At 27.8% G+C, this 25,231-nt stretch overlaps 1 protein-coding gene across 3 annotated transcripts; it reads left to right on the top strand.

Annotated features, from left to right (window-relative positions):
- The first annotated feature begins 10,634 nt into the window (after positions 1-10,634).
- Positions 10,635-24,471, top strand: LOC130815051 (floral homeotic protein AGAMOUS-like). 3 transcript variants are annotated; one of them, XM_057681387.1, is made up of 10 exons: positions 10,635-10,895; positions 11,223-11,327; positions 11,611-11,860; positions 20,260-20,347; positions 20,850-20,911; positions 21,201-21,312; positions 21,717-21,758; positions 22,677-22,718; positions 22,818-22,986; positions 24,203-24,436. In XM_057681387.1, exons 3-9 carry the CDS (start codon positions 11,625-11,627, stop codon positions 22,983-22,985), a joined length of 750 nt encoding a protein of 249 aa, XP_057537370.1. In that variant the 5' UTR covers positions 10,635-10,895; positions 11,223-11,327; positions 11,611-11,624; the 3' UTR covers position 22,986; positions 24,203-24,436. The 3 variants fall into 3 exon arrangements, with proteins under 3 accessions (XP_057537370.1, XP_057537367.1, XP_057537368.1); XM_057681384.1 differs by lacking the exon at positions 10,635-10,895 and having other exon boundaries at positions 11,326-11,497; positions 24,203-24,471; XM_057681385.1 differs by lacking the exons at positions 10,635-10,895; positions 11,223-11,327 and adding an exon at positions 11,345-11,497 and having other exon boundaries at positions 20,266-20,347; positions 24,203-24,471.
- Positions 24,472-25,231: the final 760 nt, after the last annotated feature.

The following is a 25,231-nucleotide window of genomic DNA, read 5'->3' as shown; positions in this document are numbered from 1 at the left end:
TTTGACCCTCTTTTCTATTCTGTTTTGTGTGAATCGAGCCCTTCTTTGATAGAATTGGTGGAAGGTCAAATTTGGAGTTGGCATCGCTAAAGCAACGTGTAATTGTAAAGCTAGGCAAGATAAACTAAAACTTGGCAAGACGTTGGTATCTAAATATGGAGTGATCTGATCAAAATATTTTGGATTTTATTATAATTTTTTCATATAATTTAGTTATGATTTTGTTGATAAAGAAACAACATAAATTTCTTTTTCAAAACAATCATTTTATATTACCAATTTTTATTTAGGTTATGCTTGTATTGAGACTTTGAGAGTAAATATTTATAGAGAAAATAAAATGTCATCCTCTTCAACCTAATATTTCGTCTGTAAATAAGGTTTAAGTGAGGGAAAATGACAGATATTTCATTTCCGTCTTCTCTTTAAAGAGAGAGTTAGAGGAATGTGGTCAATTTTACCTCTAAAAAGGAAAGAGCTCTGCATAAAGAGAAGTTGGAATGACATGATTGCCTTAAGAGTAAAGCTACCTACAGAAAAACACCATATATAGGCTGGAATACACGGACACGTCTTTGGACTGGCGTGTTCCGTGTCGGACACGGACACGCGAAAATCCGTGTCCGACACGCCAAATGAAGTGTCCAATATTTTAATATTTTTCCGGACACGCGGACACGGCAAGGACACGGCAAGTAGTCAAGGACACTTTTTTTTTTTAATAATAAAAATAAAAAAACTGATTTTGTTTAAGGTATTTTCACTCTTTATCGTAAATCCTAATATTAATCTTGTTCTAATCTTTAATCTTAGTGTTAATCTTAAATTCTTAATCTTGAAAAGTTTGTAATTTGAATTTTGAAAAGTTGAAATGTTGTTCTTGATTTTTTTGTATATCCTCTTTGAATATTTGTTAATTGTTATTTGTTAATGTTAAATTGTTAATGTGTTATTTGTTAATCTTAATTTTTAAATCTTAAATTTACTTATTTATTTGGTTTTCTTTGATTTGGTTTGTATGACTATTTTTAAATACTCATGTTGTTTATTTGGTACTTATTTGCATTTTATGTGAGTTTTATGTTTTTAAAGTGTTTATTTACATATATCAAATGAAAGATTGTAAAATTATCTTTAATTTGATATATTTATTATATTACCATTTTCGTGTCCCCGTGTCCGCCATTTTTAAGTTGGTGTTTTCCCGTACCCTTGTCGTGTCCGTGTCCGTGTCCGTGTCCGTGTCCGTTTTAGTGCAACCTAGTATATAGGAAGTCAATTATGAAACAAAATAATAAATACGATGGGTAAGAAGACAAAACGAACGGATAAGCAGCAACTAGACATTTACCCTTATTTTGGAGAAGAAAATAAAATGTAAACTAAGAAAATAAGGTTAGAAAGTTAAGAGAATATTGTTGTTGGTAAAAGTAAGGAAAGTTGTAAAGTGATGGAAAAGAAGTAATATAAATATTAGTCCCCTGATTTGGGAGTTATATTTACACTAATGGAGTAATATATTTACCCCATCATCATCATCAATATCACACCTATTATATTTCGTTCATAGAAATTATGAGCACTAAACAGAGTCTAAAAAAGGAAAAGATATAACAATTCATAAAATATTATTTACTTTTTTTCTCCAATAAGATTTTTTTTTTTCTTCATCTTTTCATTATATTTTCTATCTTTCATCCTTTTCAAATCTAGTCTATTATACATAACTCTACCTCTAGTCATATGTCTTGGAGCCAAAAGTGGGATTGATAAAAATTTTAAATCAAAATTATACACTGCAAAAACCGAATCTTTTTTTATCAACAAATATTATACACTACACCAACAATGTCAGTAAGCTTTAAGATTCTAATTTTTTGTTCAATCGGCCACTTAATGAATATTTATTTGTTCTTTAGAAATTGGTATTGATGATGACATTTTTTATAAAATATATTATTTACAATTGCAATTTCAAAAGGGCAAAGTGAGTAATTACTGATCGATCAGTCTTCTCAATGAGTCAATGGTCTCCTAACTTTGTGTTGTGTTCAATCCAACGTATTAAAGAACATTTGTTTGACATCATTAATTTTAATTTTCTAGTGGTACATTCCTTTACTTCATAAATCTAACGGTGAAGATGAGGGGTTATTCTAATCTTGACATAAAGTTGTGGTTGACTTCTAAATTACTCACTTCGTAATTGTTGATGTTCCCAACAAAAATATTTTATTTAAGGAAAGAATAATATTTACATTAGTTTTAAATTGATATACAAATTAGAATATATTTATGTGGATTCTTATTAGATTTTTTACCACATAAGTTATTATATACTTTTAGAACTTTTTAATAAATCTATAACTATTATTAAAATAAAACACGGCTGACATCATCATTTTTTAAAATTGCTTACGCGTCGCTTCCACATTAAATATTTTCCCTCTCAATTTTAGTGATGATGTAATTGTTATTATTATGATTATCTTTGACTTACTACTTTCTTATTTTGAGTATATTATTATTCTTATTAATGGTTTTTCTACTTTTCAGGTCAAATCGCATTTAACGTATTAAAAACTTAATTTTATATTTCTTTTATTTCAATTATAAAATGTTTTCAATTTTATTGATTAAATAAATATTATTTAGTGTATGGATATTTTGAGATGGTTAAAACATAGTATACTTTTATTAGGATTTGTTTTTGTTATTTATGCTCTTGATTACTTAAATGCAATGATTAATTCTACTATTATTTAGGTTGTGACTATCTTTATATAAGTCACTTTTTTTATGAGAAAAAATTATCTTTGTTGTTTAAACTAATAAAATAATTTTACATTTTCTTATGTATTTGTATTTGATTTTAAAGTGTGTTATTAATAGTAATAATATTTAATACTTCTATATTTTAATGTAATAGTTATTTTTGTTAGCAAAAATTGATATGTTACTTTTTATTAAAAAACTCATAATTTTGTATTGTACTTAGGGTACGAACCATTTGCTCTTTTATTCAAAATAAAAAAATAAAAGCATAAATATAATTATATTGCGCACAATGCAAAATATGAAATAATGTACATAATATATACAACTGTTTAATAACTATAATGTACAATTTATTTTTAAAATTTTAATTTCTTAATTCATACAAATATGTCAGAAAATTTGATAAAATCGTGAATCTAGATTTTGAGCATGAAACACAAGTGTGAAAAAAAAATAAATAAATAAACGAGAACATCAAATGACAAGGATGGGAGTACAAATTTGAGCAATAAATGAAAGGAAATAATTCATCCTTACTTAGTTGCATATGTCACTCACTCTTTACACAATTATATTGGTCTAAATCAGAAATCACATCAAATTACTAAACCATAATTCAAGGGATTTGAAATTGCACTTTCTGATTTTGTCATGTTCTTAAAATTTATAGAAGTATATGGCGGATCATACAACAAAACAAATCGTAGATATGCTCTTTCACATCTTAACGAATAATTAAATGTTTTTAGTCTATTAATATTACTGTACATTTAAGTACAACATTATAATGCTAATTTATGGAATTTTTTTTACGATTTGCTATCACCGCTTTCATAAATGTATGTGGCTACTATATAGAATATTCTTAAAAATTAAAAACGTTAAATAGATTTAAAAGAAACAATTTAATAATTTTTGATAAAATATATTAATAAAAATTAAATCTCAAACACGAAATTTTGAAAACCATGCATAAGAATAGGTTTTCCCATGCTTATCTTTCTTGTTCGTAAAAAAAAAGTAGGAGTAACATTCTCTAAATGAAAAGTCTATTTTTATTGTCCCTTAGATTTCTTTATGGTTGATAATAATTAATAACCCAACATCGAAAAAGTTGCATTTATTGATCAAAATAAGTCAAAGTCTTCAAAATTTTTTTCCATTGCAAATACTTTGGTGTTATAAAAGATAAAAGTATATAAAACCTCGCTTCATCATAATTGGTTGTTCTTTGGCGTCCATAATTCTTAGCTTTATATACACTCTTTCAGTTTCTTTTATGAGTATTTTACACTGTGTTTTGATAAAAAAAAAAAAATAGAATACGAACATAGCTAGTAGGAAAAGAATGGATAAGTCATCATCATCGTCCTACCCAGTGTATCCTGTTCATAGAAAAACTATGGACGAGATTTGAGGAGAGAAGGACGACGACAATTTATAAGTAGAGCACGGCAGTCCAAAAGAATGGGTAAGTAATAATAAGAAAAATTCTCCTTGTGTTGTGTAAGTGAGAAGAAAAGCAATCACTTTTCTTCCAAATTTTAAAGTGTAAATTAGTAAAAGAAAATGATATAATGCATTATATTTTGATGTGTAATCTGGTGAAAATTTTTAAATTTTATATTATATTAGGTAATCTACTTAATACTTTATAATTTTAAAATATATTTTAGATTAACGTTTAATTTTAACTTGATAACTAACAAGTTTAAAAATGATATATCAATTACAACCTTAAAGACTAAAGTGAACAATTTAAACTTATAGTGCTAAATCGTAAGTCATCACTTATATAGTGATCAATTATAACTTATCATGTTAAACGAGTTTGTTATAACATTAAAGGGATCAATTATAAGCTTAAACTGGTCGATTCTATCCTTTAAGTAGTAAATTATAATGATCAATTATAACTTTTTAAGGTTCAAATTTTGATCATTTTAAAAAGATCACAATCGATCCATTTTATACTTTAAGTTGAAATTGATTACTTTAATATCAGAATTAATCACTCTTGAGGTCAAAATTGAATTTATTTATTAGTAATCAATTATAACTTTTTAAAGACATCGAGTTTGATCTTAAATGTATCAATTACAGCCTTAAATTGATCGATCAATTAGTGATCATGTATTTGCAAAAAATAATAATTGAGCCTATTAGGCTACTCTTGTACGTATAACTGTCTCACGGTAAGACTGTCTCTAGTAAGACCTACTGTAAACTTTTGGCTCACTATATATAAACTCTTAGGGGATTAAACAAGTCAACTGGTATTTGCCTGTCAAAGGCAAAAACACACATTGTTATGCCCTTGAATTTGAGATTCTTTGTTCTGTTCCTAATTATATTTTTTACTAACTTATATTATACTCTTTATTTAAGCGTGCATTAAATTCATACAAAAAATATTCGTTTCTAAAATAAATAAGATAAAATAAAAAATGAGATGCAAAATCATAGAGATAGAGGGACTAAATGACAAGTGAGGAAGAAAGAGAAGAGGCAGCTATGAGCTATGAGGTAGGATGTTCATTGCAGCATGGGTCCATATGATTTATAGAGCTGGTACAACACTTTGGTTTGTAGTTAGTAGGGACAACAAAAATGCTTGATAACACCTTAGAAGCAATAACAACTTCATTCCACTTTTACTTTGTTGAGTATTGTTCAAACTTCAAACTTCAAACTTCAAATGCTATCAACATTTTAAATTTACACTTTTAACTTCCTATTCTTGTAAAATTGATATACTTTCTGTTTTTATTCTGTTTCGAATCGGACACAATTAGTTTTGTTAGTGCTAGCGTGAGTTTGAGAGAGTATTTGCTAAGTGAGAGGCTTGATCTTTACCTTTCTTACAGAAAGATCACTTCAATGACCAAGTCTGCGCAAGTAACACATATTAAAGGGTCTAGAGTTTGACTTTAAGGACCGCATCAGACACACAAATCATTGATTATACTAAGGTCTCTTTTAGAAACATTTTTCAAAGATAATATATGTATTTGTATACATATATGCGAATATTTCGCACCTTCAATTGAATCAACGTAAGTCATGATTGCCATTAAATAAATATATTAAATTATGCATGTAAAATGGATAAATATAGTACTTCTTTTAAAAAAATTACTTATACTTTTCATAGAAAAAATCAATTAAAAGGGACGGAAATATAAATTACATAAAACTTAACGATCATTCTCTTTGCCATTGATAATGCAATCGTTTGCACTTATTTATATCATTTTATATTCCTTAATGATGGTCGTTGTTAGTAATTTCGTGCTTATTTTGAAGATTTATGCTACTTTACTCGTTTTGGTTATTCATGTTAATTTTGAGTGGTTTTGATTGTTATAAGCATAATTCTTATGGTTTTAATGATGACGGAGTTCACTAAGGGGATTTTAGCTCGGTTGAAGATGTTCTACAAAAAGAAAATGAGCAAAAGGGTAATAGAGAGTGTTTATAATGCAAAAGTTTTGAGGTGAAATTTGATACATGTCTATTCTTTTGGGCATAATTTTTGTTAGAAAGATCTTATTAATGCAAGGTTTTGAGGCATTGGAAACTAGACTTCAAGAGCTTTCCAACGGTACATTATACGTCCAATTTCGATAACCGAGCAAGAAATGATGACCGTTTGAAGTTACTACAGTTTTCCAACACAAAAAACCGACTCGGCTTTGTTGTCCTGTTTTGGCCAGCCGATTCGGCTTTGGGCCACTGTTTTGCTACACGAGATTTTCACTTTAACCTTTGAATTAACTTTTAGAATTAAGTCCTTATTAGTATAGATAGCCCCTAAAAAATTGATTAGGGTTTCTTTTTCTTCTTCCTCTAGACTTTATTTTACTCTTTCTTATTAGTTTTACTCTTAATTTCATCCTTTAATTTAGTTTTTCATTAAGTCCACCATTAATCTTCCTTTGAGCATTGTAAGTTTTCTTTAGTATTTAATTTTCTTTGTCTTTAATTTCTTGTATTAGTTTTAAATCTTCCTTCAGTGAACTTTAATAATTGTTATTAATCATCCTTTAATAAAAACTAGTTTGTTTTTCATTTATTGTTCTTTGAATTAATTGTTGTGTTCTTTGGTTCGCTTGAATTAGTCATTGTTATCATATTCATCCATGTCTTGTATCATTCTAGGGTTTGTGTTTATTGCTTTTACCATGATTAGTGAGTAGATCCATTTTCTAGAGTTAGGATTTGAACGTATAAGTCAAGTTTGATTTGATTATTGAAAGTGTCTATGAAATTAGAATTAAAGTGGTTGAATTGTGCTAATAACCCTAAATCAAACATGCTTTGTCGAACTAGTCAATAGAATTAGCGTGTGAGATTGGGATCGACTTTGCTTTAGGGTAAATTTTAGTTAAATTCTTATTAATTCGTTCAATAAAACTAGCTTGTGAGAATCGAATTAATAGGGTCTAAATCTAATAGTTAATCAACAGATCGAGAGTTTGAGATTAACAAGATCATTTTTAACCACGTAATTAATCCGACATTTCATAGACACTAATGTGAATTTGATCACACAAGACTTTAGGGGATTTCCGACACCCTAGATCTCTTCATCATATAGTTTAATCTATATTTTTAATTGCAATTGTAGTTTGTTAGAAAACAACCAACCAAACAAGCAATATAGTTGGTAGAAATTAGCAAGTTTCTTGTCCTAACTTCCTTGTGTTCGACCCACATCTACAAGTGCACCGTGCGCATGCGGTTAAACAAAATTTGCACATCAGCCATATTTATATCTAGAACGGTGTAGGGTCTTCAGTTTACGCTTTTTTCACTAGACTGGGCAATGTTATAGATTTCGGTTTGGTCCGGTCTAAGAAATTAAGAACCATGACTAGATAGGAAAATTGTAAGTTTTTTTAAAAAAACAAACTAAATGTTTGTGATCGTTTACTAGCTTAAAAATTTAAATTACAATAGAATTTGTGATTTAGACTAAACTTTATTCAGTCCCTACGACCACTTGCACATTGACGGTGAGGAATAAAGCTTCATAGTCAGCCTACATGGGTTAATACTTAATTTCCAATAATACCACCCATCTACTATCTCTATAGGTATACCCATCATAGTTATATATATATATATATATATATATATATATATATATATATATATATATATATATATATATATATATATATATATATATATATATCCACCTTATATGCTAGTCTATTCTTCCAATATTACAAATCAAAATATAATTTACAATTAACTTTGCAGGGAAAAGTAATTCCCACTCTATCATTCATGTCAAGTGAATTTAATTTAATTGCAGAGCAAATTGCCATCTAACTATCTGAGTGACGTTTTGGTAAGTTTATCAAACCGCCATCTGAGATAGCAATTTGCTTTTACTCTATAATTAAAATAAAGCAATAAAATGCCGAAAAGATGAGCACATGGGATTCAACCCCTGCAACCACCCAGATAAATAACTTAGACGCTAACCAACTGAGCCGTAGTAATTTCTTTGAGTTATTAATAGTAGCTATATATTATAAGTTTGTATTTTGATGAAGTAAATGTCAAAATTATTACACGGGGCAAAAAATTTATACCAAAGTAAATGTTAGATGGCGGTTTGATATTTATTTTTATGTATTTTTTCATCATTCATATCAAATCGTGTTCTTAAAAAGCGATTTGTTAAAAAATTTAGATCTAATATTGTCATTTCATATGGTGATTTGCTAAAAAAGTAAAAAATATTTGATAAACTATTCTACATGAACAGTAAAACATAAACTAAGTTTTCCTGCAATGCAATGTTAGAAATGAATTTCTAAATAACATTTTTTTTGAAGTGAATTTCTAATTTATATTAATGATGGAAAAATTCAATATATGCACATAAAGTCACTTTTTAATTGGTTTCCAAATTCCAATAGTTTCTTAAAGACCTTCCGCAAAATGGGATGGAAGGAGTATGAAAAACCAAATTATGAGCTGAATTCAACGAAAATATGGTATGCAAAAAGCATACACATACACATTATATAGAACCGCTATACTTAAAGATATTACGGAACAATTTATATTTTCTCTAATTTTTATTATTAGTTACTACAACTAGTCATTTTTCTTCTTACAAGATATTACTATCTGTAACAACTAATAAAAATCAGTGGATAATATCCATTTCCATCTACAGGGTTAGAACATGAATAGTACATAAATTTATATGGTAAAACCCCATTTTATTAAAATATCTGATCAATGCCATGTTTGTATGTCAAATACAGCAATTAGGCACTTCAGTCTAAACAGTAGGTGAAAAAAACAAAGGGTAAAAAATTTAGAAGGAAAAAAGACAAAGAGTACTTTTGAAATAAATTAAAGATGTAATTTTGAGAATTATAGATTAATGCGGTCAAAGATTTCACTATAACTATGACAAGAATTCAATTCTCATCAACTTATAAAACGCTAGTTTTACTTTGTTTGTATTACGAGAATTCTCCCGTACATCTTTAAAGTATGAGTTGACTTAATTGTTGCAAACTTTTCTTTTAACTCTTATAATAGATATTCGATTCTCGCCATAAACTAGCTTTACACCTTAATTTAAAATATACAACAATATTTCTTTAATTACTCCAATGCTTTCAAAAAACTCTCATTTAGACAAGGTTTGATTGCTAATCGATTGAATATAGACAACTTTATCCTTGTTATCTATACTCCCTTCTATTCAACCTAGTAGTTTCATACTTGCTAAGACAACATGTTAACTTTTAGTATCTCTAATTGTGTTTTAATTAAAAATTATGAAAAATTGATCTTGATAATTCTTGCATTGAGATGAATCAAACAAGATTTTACTTGATTATGTTTTAATTTATAGATTTAGTAAACCACACAAATTAAGAGTGATAATTGACTAATAACCCAAAAGTAAATGAGAGTACTAAAAAGAATAGGAGGAAATAGTAAAAACAAAGAAATTGCTTCAAATAAACAATCAATATAAAATCATGTTCAAGCCCTTATTTATAAGAAGTAGAAAACAAAACACATTAACACAAAAATCAAAGTAGAAAACCAGAAATAATAAGATGAAAAGTCCTCTCATTTGTTCTTCACCACTCAATGATATTAAAGATAAGTTTTTATTTATTTATAGGTATTACTCTCTTTATCCCAAGAATTAATCCATTGTTTTTTCTGTCTGTCCTACTGAATTTGCTCAATTTTTTTTTTGATAATAGTTTACACTCTTTTTTAAATGAAAAATTCTTGTGAAAGACGGTATTTTTGAAAAATTATCTCTAAGTAGGCCGATCCGTAAAAAAAATGTACAGTAAGTTACTCGCTGGGTATTTATTATAAGTAGATATTTAAGATATTGTAAGTACTGCACGCTCACTCGGTGGGTTTGGATATAATAAATAGGCCTTAAGAGATTGTATGTAGGCGTTAAGGATACGGTAAGTAGGCTTTTTTAAGACTATTGTAAGTCTGTAAGTAGGTATTAAAGGATAATGTAAGTAGGCATTAAGAATATTACTAGTAGTCATTAAGGATATTATTAGTAGTCATTATGGATACGATAAGTAGACATTAAGAATAATATACTAAGTAAGCATATAAGCTTTTAATGGGATGGGCAGGAGACTGATTGTTTTCAATTTTTATCTGCACTTTTAACTTACATTTTCATCTGATATAAGGATTTTTGTCACATTTTATAAAATATGATTTTTGTTACTAATTTTATTTTTTTAAAAAATTTATATCTATAAGAAGGGCAAGAAGAGTGCACCTTTGTTCATTCTCACCCATCATCTGAACGTCTTATTCAGTCCATTAATAATACTCCTACTAGCTTTCTTAAGTCCTTTTCTCTTATCTCTCTCCCTTTAATTTCCTTTCTCCTTTCTTTATTTCTTTTCCAGTCACAAGAAAGATTAATTTTCAGCTGTTAATGGAGTCTGAATATGTTAATTGATTTTCTTCTTTTAGTATTCTCTTTTCCAACCAATGCCCTTTAATTCTACTTATTCCTATTCCAAATACCCTTCTTTGTCTTCTTCGTCCACTACGCCCCATAACAGATAAATCCCACAACTGTAATTATTTTATTTTTCCTTTTTTAATTTCCTTTTAATTAATATTGATAATGATAAATATAAAAAGTTATTCTCAAATTCTCAACTTTAACTATTTTTAAAATAATATTCGACTTGAATCAAATTTGAATTTAATTTTTTCATATGACAAACACAAAATTGAAATCATTTTAGATTAAATATAAAATTAAACTAATTATATTCTATGAATTAAATTTAATATTAGAGAAATAATATTTAATGGGTTTCTATTTTTATAAATACCCACCTTCAAAGGCAACCTTAGCTTACTTCCATTTTATTTTCTTTCTTTTCCTATTTTTACAGAATTTTAGGGAAGAAGAAGGAAGAGAGACAAATACACCAAAAAGAAGAAATCTTTGTTTTTTCCCCTTCATTTTATACAACAATTTCTCCATTTTCCTCATTCAGGTATTTGCTAATTTCTTGACTATCAAATATATGCTTAATCTCTGGTAAGTAAGGCTAGAGAATCCTTACAAATAAGCGAGTAAAAATTAATCATCGAATTCCCGTCATAATAGTGAAAGGGAAAGCCTGAATCCACTTGGTAGTCAATCAATTAAGATAAAAAATGTTAGGTAATTAGTTTGTCTAATATACTAATTTCTTAATTTATTTTAGTACATGTGCAAGATTTTGTGTTGGTAAGATTATGTTTATTTGTGGGTAATGTGTATAAATAATTTTGTAGAAAGTATAACAAACATGGAATTCAATCCTCAAAGTATGGAAACTGGGTCTCCTTCAAGTCAGAGGAAATTGGGAAGAGGAAAGATCGAAATCAAACGGATCGAAAATACTACAAATCGTCAAGTTACTTTCTGTAAGAGAAGAAATGGATTGCTGAAAAAAGCCTATGAATTGTCTGTTTTATGTGATGCTGAGGTTGCTCTTATTGTGTTTTCTAGTCGAGGCCGCCTTTATGAGTATGCTAATCATAGGTACATAATCTACTTAATTCTTAATTCCCTTTTTATGCTTTGTAATTTGGTTATGATTTATGCCGGCGGTTTTAGTTATCATATCTCTTTTAATAATATTTTCAATTTTAAAAAAATTGGGTTGATTGTTCGTTTTTTTGAAGAGAGTATGGGTATGAATTATTCGTCACCTTTTCTCATCCAGATTATGTTTACAAATGGGATATTGAGTTGATGACGATGAATTAAAAAAAATTGGTTAAGATTTTGATAGTTGTTTTGGTACAAGTAAAAATGTGTGAAGGGAAGGAAAGGGTGATGAGAATCAAACACAAGAAGACTTACTAGAAGAAAGTAATACTTATTCCAACTGAAATAAAACACGATCTAATTGTTAATTTAAGAGTAATAGGAATGAAGAGGAAAATTAGTTATAAAGGAATTTGCATTTAAGATTATAATGAGCTTCTCCTAAACAAAGAAATCAAAGTTGTCTTTCTTTCTTATAGTTTTGTTTTTTTCTTTGTAATAGCTTTAAGATCCTTTTTTTCTTTCTTTATATGAGTCTTCTTTTACTTCTTTCATTGACAGATGCATAGATCTGGTTGTAAAACAAGGAAATAGCAGTAGTTAGGAATTTTTTGCTATTCTTTTTATTTTGTATATAATTTTTTTTCTTCAAAAATTAAACTAAAAATGGAAAAGGGTAAAGAAAAGACTAAAAAGAATTGGGAAAGTATGCAGGAGTATGAGATCAACATGTTATCTAACTATCTACCCCCCTCCATTGTTGCTAAGTTTACTCTATCTCTTTCTTTCCTTATTTTTAGGTTTCTTTTTTTACTAAAGTGCTTCTCTCTCTAAAGTGCTTCTCTCTCTAACAATTCAAAGTACATACCATGATCTATGATGCTAGAAGAGGATGTGGGAGGCCTACTACACTAAAGTTGTCACAATCTCATTAGCCCATGCCCTTCCCCTCCCCTTCCCCATCTCTTGACACTTCCTTAATAACATGTCAGTTATCCATAAAGATAAAACAAAAGGACACCCTAAAGTTGGTTTCAAATACCCATCATATATACGGCGAATTCAGAATACTAGTACGTAATGTGAACTAAACATTTAACTCTATATATACTAAATCAGTATGTTTTAGAGTATATAACATCATACAGGCTCAACCAACAGTTTTAAAACTTTTGGTTGTATCAGAAGCCAACGTGACAAGAGGTCACAGATTCGAATCTCAACTACCTCTCATAGTACCTGTGCTACATCTACAGTTTCAGACCAAAGGGCTCTCATATAAGGACACGTGTTAAAGTTTTTAGTTGAGTTGATTTTTTTACTGTATGATTATCATTTAAATCATCTAGACTATAACGTGGGTAGGTCGGAGGTCGAGAAATGGACTCTCCCCTTAAATATATTTGAATTTTTATTAAAGAATTTCTTCAAACATTGAATTTGTTAACTAAATTAGGGTTTTATATAATCTCAGAAAACTAAAAATTGTTTCCTATAATTAGATAGGTTTGAAAAATTGTTGTCACACGTGATGGGTATGTGTAAAAGTCAAGAAATTAACCAAAATTAGGGCATAGAATGCAGCATTTAACATATTTGAAAAGGGTTTCAATTTATTGCAGAAAAATCAGTTTTTAGAAAGTGGGTTAATATTAGTAAAAGAAAAGCTAGTAGTTAAGAAGAACATAATGTAAACCAGAAGAGGTTTGCCAGATTTGTTTACTCTGTCTTTCTACTTTACATTAATTAGGGTTATGAAACTTGAGATTAACTTTTTGGTTGGATAATTAAGTGGGGTATTTTTGAATGTGGTAAGTGGGGTCAAATTAGGGTTAGCACTTATGACCAAACAATGTTTTTGTACCAAATTTTAATTAGCTGATTTTAATTATAATCAAGTCTTAGCTTAAATTTAATTAGATGATCTTTAGTTAGGTTGTTATAAGTTAAACAGATGAAATTATCATTAATTAAGTCACCTAGTTAAATCAAAAACACTAATCGTTAGATTAAATGTTTGTGATTTAGCGCTAATTAGTGAAAGTAAGAATTTTGAGATCAACTTTTTCGTTGTATTATTAACTATAGTTGAATACTCCGATTTCCCTTTGAATTTGCGCTAGTGGTGATAAAAATTGTAATACTCATTTGTTTTAAACTTTTTTGTTACACTATGATCAAAATTATAGCTGTTTGTTAGTAAAATATTACAAATAATGTAAAACAAAGAAATTATAGTATAGCAAATTTAAAAGGATACATGACAAAAGTAGTTAAAAAGATACTAAATATATGTGTATTCGTCAATATTTTTTCGGACATCTTATCCCTGCTCAATCTCTACCCAACACATACATATTTATCTCAAAGTAAAGTTTAAGAGATCGGATATACAATCGTTATCCAAAATCATCTTTGATGTTAGAAAATGGTTGGTGCCTTGGTTGGGTTGAATTGGGTTTGTCAAAGAATATCTCAGTACCAAACTCAAGTCTAGCTTAAACTTAGATAACTTTTCATTTATTTTATTTAATTTTGTATTTATTTACAAGATAGACTGAAAGAATAGAAAAATTATGTGAGAATGGAATTTAAAACTTTAACGGGAAAACAGAACTTGCTTCTACTAAGAAAATACTTGATTCTCAAATTTAAACAACTTTTGGCTAGGTCAGTTGAAGTCAAGTTTGCTCAATCAGTTTTGTAAAGCCACCTAGAATGAAAAACTGAAATGATCATAAGACCAAACATATACAAATAATTATGAATTTGTGCAAGCTAAACAAGAATCTTTTGATCACGTCATACAAGAAGATATTAATCTTTTACAGTTTAGTATAGAAAAGGGAGTGAATTCTGACAAAGTAAGAAAGAGTAAGAATAAGAAGGGTAATGATATCATTTCCAAACAATTTAAGGGCCGGGTTTACTCTTTTTACTTCAATGGTGAAAGCAAAGTACTCTTTCGTACGCTGCACTACTGATAGTGACATTTTTTTCTTACAACATTAGGATCGATAAAAATCTCAAAGAAATAAAAGGATCAAGTTTATGATTGTATTTTCTATATTTAAAAAAATATAAGAATAATTTACGAATTACAACATTAAAGTTTAGCACTTTTGCGAATTATAACCTCAATGTTTATTTTTTATGAATTACAACCATCAAAGTATCAAAGTTTATAGGTTGAGGCCAAAAATACAGATTTCCGATCACTTAACTTGAAATTCCGACTACCAAAATGGTCGGAATTCTGTGTTTTGGCCTAAACGTGCAAACTATAATACTTTGGTAGCTGTAATTCACAAAAAAATAAATATTAAGGCTGTAATTCGCAAAAGTACAAAACTTTAATACTGCAATTCGCAAATTATTCAAAATGTAATTATATTTTGTTTTCATGAAAAATAAAGCAATGTTCTACTGGTGATCTCATCTCATCAGTGCTGAGTTTTAAACAGCAAAAACAAACAAAGTCTAGCTTGCTGCTGTTTTTATCAGTCTTTCTTATTCTTTCACATATATAGGGATATATTAGGGTCTTTTGAGACTAGATCTTGCATAGATATTTCTGTAGAAATTTTCACTTTTAATAAGATAATTTATGTAGTTTTTCAGAACCCAAGATTTTTAAAGGAAATTCCTTAATTTTGGTTAATTAGTTAGTTCATAGTCTACTACTTACCATTTTAAATTATACTCATATACTTCTTGTTTTAGGTTTATTTTTATCTAACGGATTCTTGCTTTTTACTTCTCACCTTTTTGGTAAACTTTTTTCAATGTAACATTGTCAAAGAAAAAAAATGACAAATTCTTTTATTAAGACTGTCTTACTGTGAGACGACTTAATATAAGTTAACCCAATTTTAAATTTCTTAAATTTTAATGAAATTTTTTTGTTATTTAGTTAACTACTATGTAAGTTTAACTTTGAGTTGCTTGTATGGGGTCGTCTAATGGTGAGACGGTCTCATATAAAACTTGCTTAAAAAAAAATAAACCTTTTCTCAAATTATTTTACCCCAACATGTATAATTTAAAATAAAAGTAATTATTTGTATCTCTAATTGTTTAGAGGTCATTTGTTTGACGTAAACAATATATTCAAATGAGAAATTTTATTTTTAGAAATATAAACGGTCTTATACAAGACTTGCTTAATTTCTTAGGACTAGATGCAAGTAAATGATCTTTATTTTTTTTCTAAAATTGCATGCAATATAAATGTCAACACCAACATTTTAGAATATAACAGTATATAAGTGATTATTCATTTTCTAAATAATTGATTGGCACTCTATTAAAGGTAAAATTTATTTTTGTTATTAATGTTTTTATAAATAAATTAGGAATGGAGTACAACTTTAAGTAGGAGTATTATAATTTAATTTCTTTTTCTTTTCTAATAATATAAGTACACTGAAGCATTTGTCCATTTTCTTAATTTTTGCTATGTTTAAAAATGACTAGTAATAAAGTAAAACTCAATTATTTTTTTTAGAGTACAAATAAATTTCAAAAATTACAATTACGGTTTACGAGACTAATTAAGCATACAAATGCTACAAAATGAACTCGAAAATGATACCAAATCCTTAAATTGAAAATTTATTCCTTTCTTTCTTTTTGTTTCAAATTCAAAGCCAAAAAAATTGCTCAAAAAGGAAATATACGTTAAAATTGGAGTTGGGTTAACCCATGCATGGAAGAAGAAAAAGGAGAGCCCTACAACTGCTATGGCTCCTGCTACTCCTTTGGTTAGTCAGACAGAGTTTGCACTTATGATGGAAATGACTCTTTTTTTTTTTATTTCCCAATTTACAAATACAAAAAATTAAAGAGTTGACTCTAGTGGGGTTTTAAAATGATAAGTTATTTAGAGAATAAAAAAAATATAATTGGTGAAAACATATTAAATATCGCATTTAATTCTGACATATTTGTTAACGTACTACTTCTGTACTAAATATCTCTAATTGTGTTTAAGTAAAAATTAAAAAATATTACTATTAATAAAATTTACTTAAACGAATCAAATAAAATTTTTACTTTTTATATTTAAACCATTAAATTAAAGACATATCACTTATTCAGAATGATTATGAATAGTGTTTAAAAATCAAATAAAAGAATAATAGTAAATTGAAGAAAATATCAAATAAAAATGTCAAATTTATTAATATTACGCATTAAAATTAAAAAAACGTTGAAATTTGATTGAAAATTGCAATTGAGGGATGTTTTTAAAATCTTAAAACCCTTGGGATATTAGGGCAATGGCTGGCAATTACTTAACCAGTAAATGAGTTTCTGACACGTGTCCAAGTTCAGTACCTATAATTTAATTATGGCCAATCATAGAGCCAGACCATGTGACACGGTGGCAGAACATAGCTAATCATGGCTCGAGGAAATTAAGGTATCCCAAAATCAAGAAAGTTAATATATTATTAAAATAATAATATATTCAAATCAAATAAACCTAATAACATTGCGTCAGAGGAAGGTAGTAGTAAAACAGTAACTTACTGACGTTAGTATTTTCAAATCACTGTTCATTTTCTGACTACTTTTCGTGTTGAACTAAATTTTAGTGACTAAAAATCTGATTTGACTATATTTATTTACTAATAATTCTAATTAATACTCTCTTCTTTTTTTGAACAAATTAAAAAAATGGTGACTTATAAAAAGCGGGAAAAATACTTGAGTTAAATAAAAATAACAATTTAAATGTATTTCTTTTATTTTATAATTTTCTTCCTATTTGGAATATTTCACGTTAAGGAGAGAGAAATTTGATTAATGTTTTAAAGATATATTTAAAAGATAAAATATATCCATGTGAGATCTCGTTACATTCGTCTTAATGTATACTTTTTATTATTTATTTTTTATAATTTTTAATTATAAATGTTAAGAAACATTGAGATTTAAAATTTATTTTAAAAACTGTGCAAAAAGTAAACGGGAAAAATAAAGAACGGAAGGAGTAGTTATTGATTATAACGGCATAGAAAAATACTCCATCAAATTCAGAGTTAATTTCTCATTTCTTTTTGAATACTAATTAATTACATTTTACTCTTAACTTGTAGTTAGCTCTTAATTTTTAATTTTCTATATAGTCAAATGGAATCTTGTTTTATTTGTCTTAATATGAAGATTATTAATATTAATTTTATATAATTTTTAATTAAATGTATAATTAAATATATATTATAGATTAAAATAAGTACATTGACAAATATGAAAAAAGTAAATAAAATATTAATTCTAAAGTTGTGGGAGTAGCAAATTAAGACACCAAGTATAAAAATGAAAAATATAATGAGAGAGTAATTTCATTTTATTTATCGATATATAGAGTAGTGTGTCTAGTTAATTAGATGTAATCATACCATCCAAATATTTATTGTTTGTTCAACTTTATACTCAATCTAATTTGACTTCTTTTTAATGATTTTGTTACTTTTCACTTTTGTTACTACTCTGGTTTAAAAATTTACTATAATTATACTTGTAATGTTGAATACTTTTTTGGGAATAAGTGGAATAAAAACATGGATGACATAGTGTGGACTACATGTGATGAATTAATTTTTAAGGATGACATTAGGAATGAAATGAGAAAAAAAAAAAAAAAAAAGAACGTAGAGTGTTTTTATGTAGTATAAGAAATTATGGTAAATTGGTTGAAACACTTTTTTAAAATAAAGGAAAAAGTGTTATAAAGTATTTAATAAAAATTTTTTTTCAAAAATTAACTAATAAAAAAATTTTTGTTAAAAAAATACCTAATGAAATTTTTTCTTTTTCAAATAGTAACAATTAACGTTTTCTTTCAGTTGACCGTCAAATATAACGGTTGACTGGTTAAAATCGAAAATTCTTTTTCCTCGTCTTCAATTTCTTTTCCAATTCAATTTCCTCATTATCTTCTTCCTTTATTTTTTTTACTCAAAATCAAAATTAAATTGGAAAAGAAATTAAAGATGAAAAAGAATTTTTGATTTTGACCAGTCAACTACTGAAGTAAAACGTTACTTGGTACATTTTGAAAAAGAAAAAATTTTATTAGGTATTTTTTGGCAAAATTTTTTTTATTAAGTACTTTTTGGAAAAAAAAATTATTAGGTATTTTCTAATAATTTTCCCTAAAATAAATATAATATTTAGGAATTAATTAAACTAGAAACTTAATTGGTGGTTGAAGTTTTATTTATATAGAATATGTGTTCTATTATGACTCCATACACGAAAGCCATTTGAAGTAGAAGAATGGATACAACACATGGAGATACTCCACTTGAAATGAGGAGTGACTGAATTTGAGTCTAAGACTTGATTTGTTTTAGACTCTATCACGTGGAATTTTCTCTTGTTTTCCTTTTAGTTGGTACAATTTTTTTTTTTAATCTTGAGATTAAGATTCTGATCAATTTGTTGTTGTTATCATTGTTGCAGTGGAATTTACTACAATTTGATATTTCGCTACGACTCATATTTTTTTTTATTTTCATTTGCATATTTGAGATGTATTTTCATTTTATATACATATTTTTCATCTTTTTATAAAAATACTGCAATCATACTTGTTGAAAATACTATGAAACTGAGGGAGTAATACATTCATAATTATACCTCTTTAATTTTGTTGTTTTAGTTAGAATTATCTCCCTGATTTTATTAGATTTTTATTTTTGGCAATGTCCTTTTGTTTACCCTCATTATCTTATTTTAAACCTATTGTTGGTAAATTTTTTAAATGCAATAGAACATATCTGATATTTTAGAGAATATTCTAAATAAAATTTCATAAAGTATTAATTTTATTGTCTAAACTTATGCACCTAGTACATAGGTTAAAAAAATCAATACTGATATTATTGATCAAAATTCAAACCAATTTTCCCTTCACTTTACAGAAGTATATATATAAAGATTAATTGTAGCAAATTTAACACGACAGAGTATAATTTTGCTTCTTCTACCTTCTTTTCCGTTTAGTATAAACGACTCTTGTAATTCGGTGAGGGCAAAAGTTTATAATAGTTCTTTGGTTTGGATTATATTAAATGAATTATTAAATAATGTATACTTATTTATGTGAAGTTGCATATTATATTTGCTATCAATTGTCAATCAAAAATAATCTCTATATTAGTGATATATCATTAACAAGAGTAAGGTTGCGTAAATCTCAAAAATCTATCATAAATGAGATCCATATTATCATATTGAAATAATGAAATGTTGTTGATTATAAAATCAATGTGTGAGTGCAATTCGATTATCTAATAGCCATTATCTCCATTGATGCTATAATTTGAGTTAAATGTATAGTTCAAATATGGGTCATGCAACTAATTAATTCTCCTTAGCCACAGTGTCAAGGGAACTATTGAAAGGTACAAGAAAGTTTCCTCTGACCAGTCTGGTGCTGGCTCAGTTGCTGAAGCTAATGCTCAGGTATTCCAACCAACAAACTTTTCTTTTATAATATTACTTACGTTCTGAAATACTTACCTTTAAGTTTTTGCATTGTTTAAGCTTGATCAGCAAAATCAATGTCTAAATCATTATAAATCGACATATTATCAAAATTGGTTCTTTTGTTTAATTGTGGTGTAACATATCCAATAGTTGACCATTAGCTTAAAACTTTTGGGTCGGTTAAATTGGTTCACTTAAATGATATCAGAATATCAACATGATAAAAATGTTACAAGTTTGAATCTCACCGATTCAGCACTAAATGTGGGTAGAGTTTTAGCATATTCTAGAGCTACAACGACTATTTGCTCAATCTCTTGGTTGGATTCGTTTCTTGGGAAGTGGTAGCCAATAAGCTTCACTCAACTTCAATCCAAGACTTTTGGATGTTCATCATTTGATTACATAGCCAAAAGAACAATAAACATAAGATTAGACTTAATAGTACTTTATATAATGATTGGAGTTATATTTGCAGTATTATCAGCAAGAGGCTGCCAAGCTGCGGCACCAAATCGAAAGTCTAACCAAGAACAACAGGTAATTCTCATTCAATAAAACTCAAATTAATAAATTGGATAATACAAAACATAAGGTTTAAATATATGTTTGGCATAGTTTATCCCACGTCGATGAATTAAAGATGGTGTGCACAGTTTATAAAGTATTTGAGCTCTTCCTCCCATTGCCGGCCATATGATTTTGGGACGGTATCTTATGGACTTTTATAAAGTGTGTGGATTTCGTATTTTTTTGATGATATGCTTACATTCACAATAAATCCAGCCTATTTAATTTAACAATATATCTAAAACACAATGCAAAAAAGGTCTCTTTCCAGGCATTTGATGGGTGAAGGCCTGACTGACTTAACTATGAAGGATCTCAAAAACCTTGAGAGCAAACTGGAGCGAGCTATCACTAGAATTCGATCTAAAAAGGTAAACTTTTTTTATTTCTAAAAAAAAACATCAATATTACAAATTTTAGCTAATTTTCATACAATAATAACTTTTAATTAACCACACATCAAAAATAGTATCAACATAGGGATGTTTCCATGGAGTACGTAATATCAATTTTTGTTTAACTATTAATTTACTTTTGTTTTTTTGTCAAATAACCAACTATAAACAAACATTGGTAATATTCTAGGTAGACACCGGCCTCTTTAGTTAGTATTATTTATAATTGATAAAAAAATTAGTATTATTGTAGACAAATCAAGTAACATTTGTATTATTGACGGTAAATTTTATTTCATTTATAAATGGAATGTTTAATTATTTACTTATTTTCTCTTTATATACTTGAAGTGATTTTATTCTTTTGGTTGCATTGACAGAACGAGCTGCTCTTTGCTGAGATTGAGTTCATGCAGAAAAGGGTATTTACTTTTGCCCATCTCTAAGCTTCTAATTTAATTAGTAACATATACAACCTTGAAATAATATATGTACAATTGCACAAGCTTTGTTATTGATTGATAAATTATAAGAGCCTACGACAATAGTAAAGAAAAAATTGAAGCAATTAAAATATAAGTGGATGATTATTAGGAAAAAAATTGATTTCGGTGTACGACTAGAGAGTTTCTACAAATAAAATACCTACAAGCAATGTTAGGGACTAAAAAGAGGGAATTTCTATCTATAGGCGATGGAAGTCAAACTCTTGTTATAATTAGATGAAAGAAAATGCTCTCAACCACTAAGCTAATCTAAATTTTCGAGTGATAAGAATCAAACCCTTATCATAATTAGTGAATCAACATAATATGTTAGCTCTTGCCCCTCACACTTACATTTTGTTGTGTTGTTAATATTGAATAATAATAATCATAATAATTTATGTATAGTGTAAATTTTTTATTACTCCTATCACTTATTATCATCTCTTTAAAAGATAATGCGTTGAAATGAATTAATTTAAGGAAGAAAATTTAGATGAATATTGGAAAATAAGCATGACCGTAGAACTTTTGAAGATATTTTTTTTTACCAAAATGACAATAATAACTTTTATTACAATTCCTACTATGGATTCTAACTTGGATTGAGTATAAATATTTAAAGGGTAAATAAAAGTTAGTATGAAAACCAAATAAGGCTTAAATTGTTGGTATAATTAACGTATAATATGTATTGATGTTTTACTTTCAAATATGATGAATCAATGACCAAATCATGTGCACGAAAACTTTTCAAAAGTAATTAGTAATAGTATGTTGTATTCGATCACATATATTGTTATTAATTGCTAAATATATTATGTATTAATTACTGATTAATTTATGTAATTGTAGGAGATTGAACTGCATAACAGTAACCAATTTCTGCGAGCAAGGGTATATAAGTTTCTCTCAATATATTATTATATGTTCATAGCATAAGAAAAGCAGAAATTAAATATTAAATGAGGGATGAGTGAATTAATAATGTCACAGATATCAGAGAATGATAGGGCGCAGCAAAGCATGAGTTTGATGCCAGGAACAAGTGAGTATAATGAGCTTGTTCAATCCCAATCATATGATTCTCGGAACTATTTTCAAGCCCTCCAACCCAATACTCACTATGCACGCCAAGATCAGACTCCGCTCCAATTAGTTTAAGGTATGTCACTCTAAAGATCCCTTTATTTATAAAATGTAGCGGGCTAAAATTGGGTTTTATGTGGGTTTTTAATAGAGGTGTTTAACAGGGCGGGTTGAACCAATAACGGATCAAGGGTCAGGTCATATTTGTAAAAAGTTATTAGTGGGTCGGGTCTATATGGGTTGGGGCATTGACATTTGACAGCCTTGTTGTAAAGGGTCAGGCTAGGCCTGGTCGAATAATTATAGGAATTGATTGCGGAAAAACTTTATCACATTTTTTTTATATTTTTATATATTATATGCATAGGAGGGTCGACCCAATGGGTTATAAAGTAGAAAAAAAACTATAATATGAACTTTTTAAAAACAGGTCGAAGTGGGTTGGTTTAAACAGGCTTTGACCCGCCTTTACTCGTTTAAATTTGACATGACCCGCCTCAACCCAGCCCATTGAACACCTCTACTCTTAAATGAGCCGTTATTAACTTTTTTTGCTTGATTTCTGAAACGTTATTATAGATTTATAATTGTTAATAGTCTAATTATAATTGACAAAACAAAATAATTAAATTATAAGACATTTTACTCAATTTAATATGCATATTTCAATAAAAATTTAGAAGAACAAAAGTATCGTATCGTGCTGGAGTAGGCCAAGAAGGCCTAGGCCAATTGAGCATATATTATTTATGCTCGATCCGTCTGATTTTATTTGAGTCCGATCTGGCTTTTATCCGATGCATTGCACAAGTAAGTTGTGTTACGTGCTAAGTTAAGTTTTTTTGTTTGCTTATACGTGTTCTTTTATCCTTTAGAATTTGTCTCATTTGAGAAAAAAGATCTCACAAAAAATGATCAAATATTTAGAAGATAAATTTTAAAAGACCAAGTAGTATATGTTTAGAATTTTGGTTAAGATTTATAAGTTTGATTTGAAAGGCTCTTTTTAACCCATTCTTATAAAAACAAATTGTTAATTTTTTTAAAAGAAATTAAATAGTGTTATTAGATAGCAATAAGAATAAAATAATAATATATTTTTATTTATGGGTCAAAGTTAACTCACCCAACATTAACATGATGGACATTTTGACAAGGTCTAAATTTAGCATAGGCCCTTCAATGTTTTTATGAAGGCAGCCAAACAAGGTCTTGGTGTATAACATAAATTTTTTTGATATGTTGAATAATTCTTTAAATCTAATTTTTTTTTTATGATGTTTAATTTGCAGTATAATTGTGAGGAGCTAATGTAGGAATGGAAGGAGCTTAATGTGATATAGTGAATAAGCTTACCTATGGTCAATTCTTCTATTATTAAGTTTATTGTTTTGCTTTTAAGTAATTATAAGGAGTATGTAATATGTATGTGTGGTGTGTAGTGTGGCTTAACTTGGATTTTATTTTATCATCCTTTGTGGTGGACTCTTTTGTTATTTTTGCTTTGTTAGATCTTAATCTCAATATTTGGATTTATAATACTAAAGACAATAACTTAAAACAACTTGAGTTTGTGAAAAAATAAATATTCTTTTGTTTCACTCATTTTGTATTATTTAGAATTATATAATAGTATTAGATTGGTTTTATTCAAATGATGCAAAATGAGTGGGACATATGATTGAGAGTTGGTTTAGCACGGGTTAAGGATCATGCTTAGACTTGTCAAATTTTAATTAAACTTAAAAAACTTACTGAATTCGACTAGATTAAAACTTGACAGATCAGACCCATTTAAAAAAAAAATTGGTGAATTTTTTTTATTTTATGTTAACGTTTTTGATCGGTAATTTACTATTATTTGGTCAAATTTCTTATATTATTTATAGGGCAATTTAATTCTCAAAAATGATAAGCTACCAATTACACATGAATCTCTATCACCACTCATCCCTCTTGTGTACTCCACCCCACTCACCTTATATCTTAAAAATACAACTCTTTTAGGATGATTTATAGGGAAATCTAATGAAACAAAAGATTACTATATCATCTACTATGATTGAACATACATGAGTCTTGAGCTCATGGGTCTAGATTCATATTTCTCACTAATCTGAGGATTACGATCCTCCCTCTTTTGAACTCTATAGATCCGGGTCAACATCGATATATTATGTTAGGGTGAGTTTGGGGTTAAGTTCATATTAATTGCCACATGTTCGTCATATACTGATTGTACAACCAACTCATTCTCCGTTACACTTTTTATAACCTTTAGGATTTGCATAATTATCCAATCCAAAATATTCGATATTTAA

This window comes from Amaranthus tricolor, chromosome 6 (genome assembly GCF_026212465.1).
Source record: "Amaranthus tricolor cultivar Red isolate AtriRed21 chromosome 6, ASM2621246v1, whole genome shotgun sequence".
NCBI lineage: Eukaryota > Viridiplantae > Streptophyta > Magnoliopsida > Caryophyllales > Amaranthaceae > Amaranthus > Amaranthus tricolor.
The sequence above is the reverse complement of the archived record's forward strand: the minus strand, read 5'-3'. Positions and strand labels throughout refer to the sequence as shown.

Excerpts from the sequence above, each read along its gene's own strand:
- LOC130815051 (XM_057681384.1), top strand. Across the intron at positions 11,861-20,259 it reads TATGAGTATGCTAATCATAG|CCACAGTGTCAAGGGAACTA; the intron begins GTACATAATCTA and ends AATTCTCCTTAG. Across the intron at positions 21,313-21,716 it reads CTAGAATTCGATCTAAAAAG|AACGAGCTGCTCTTTGCTGA; the intron begins GTAAACTTTTTT and ends TTGCATTGACAG.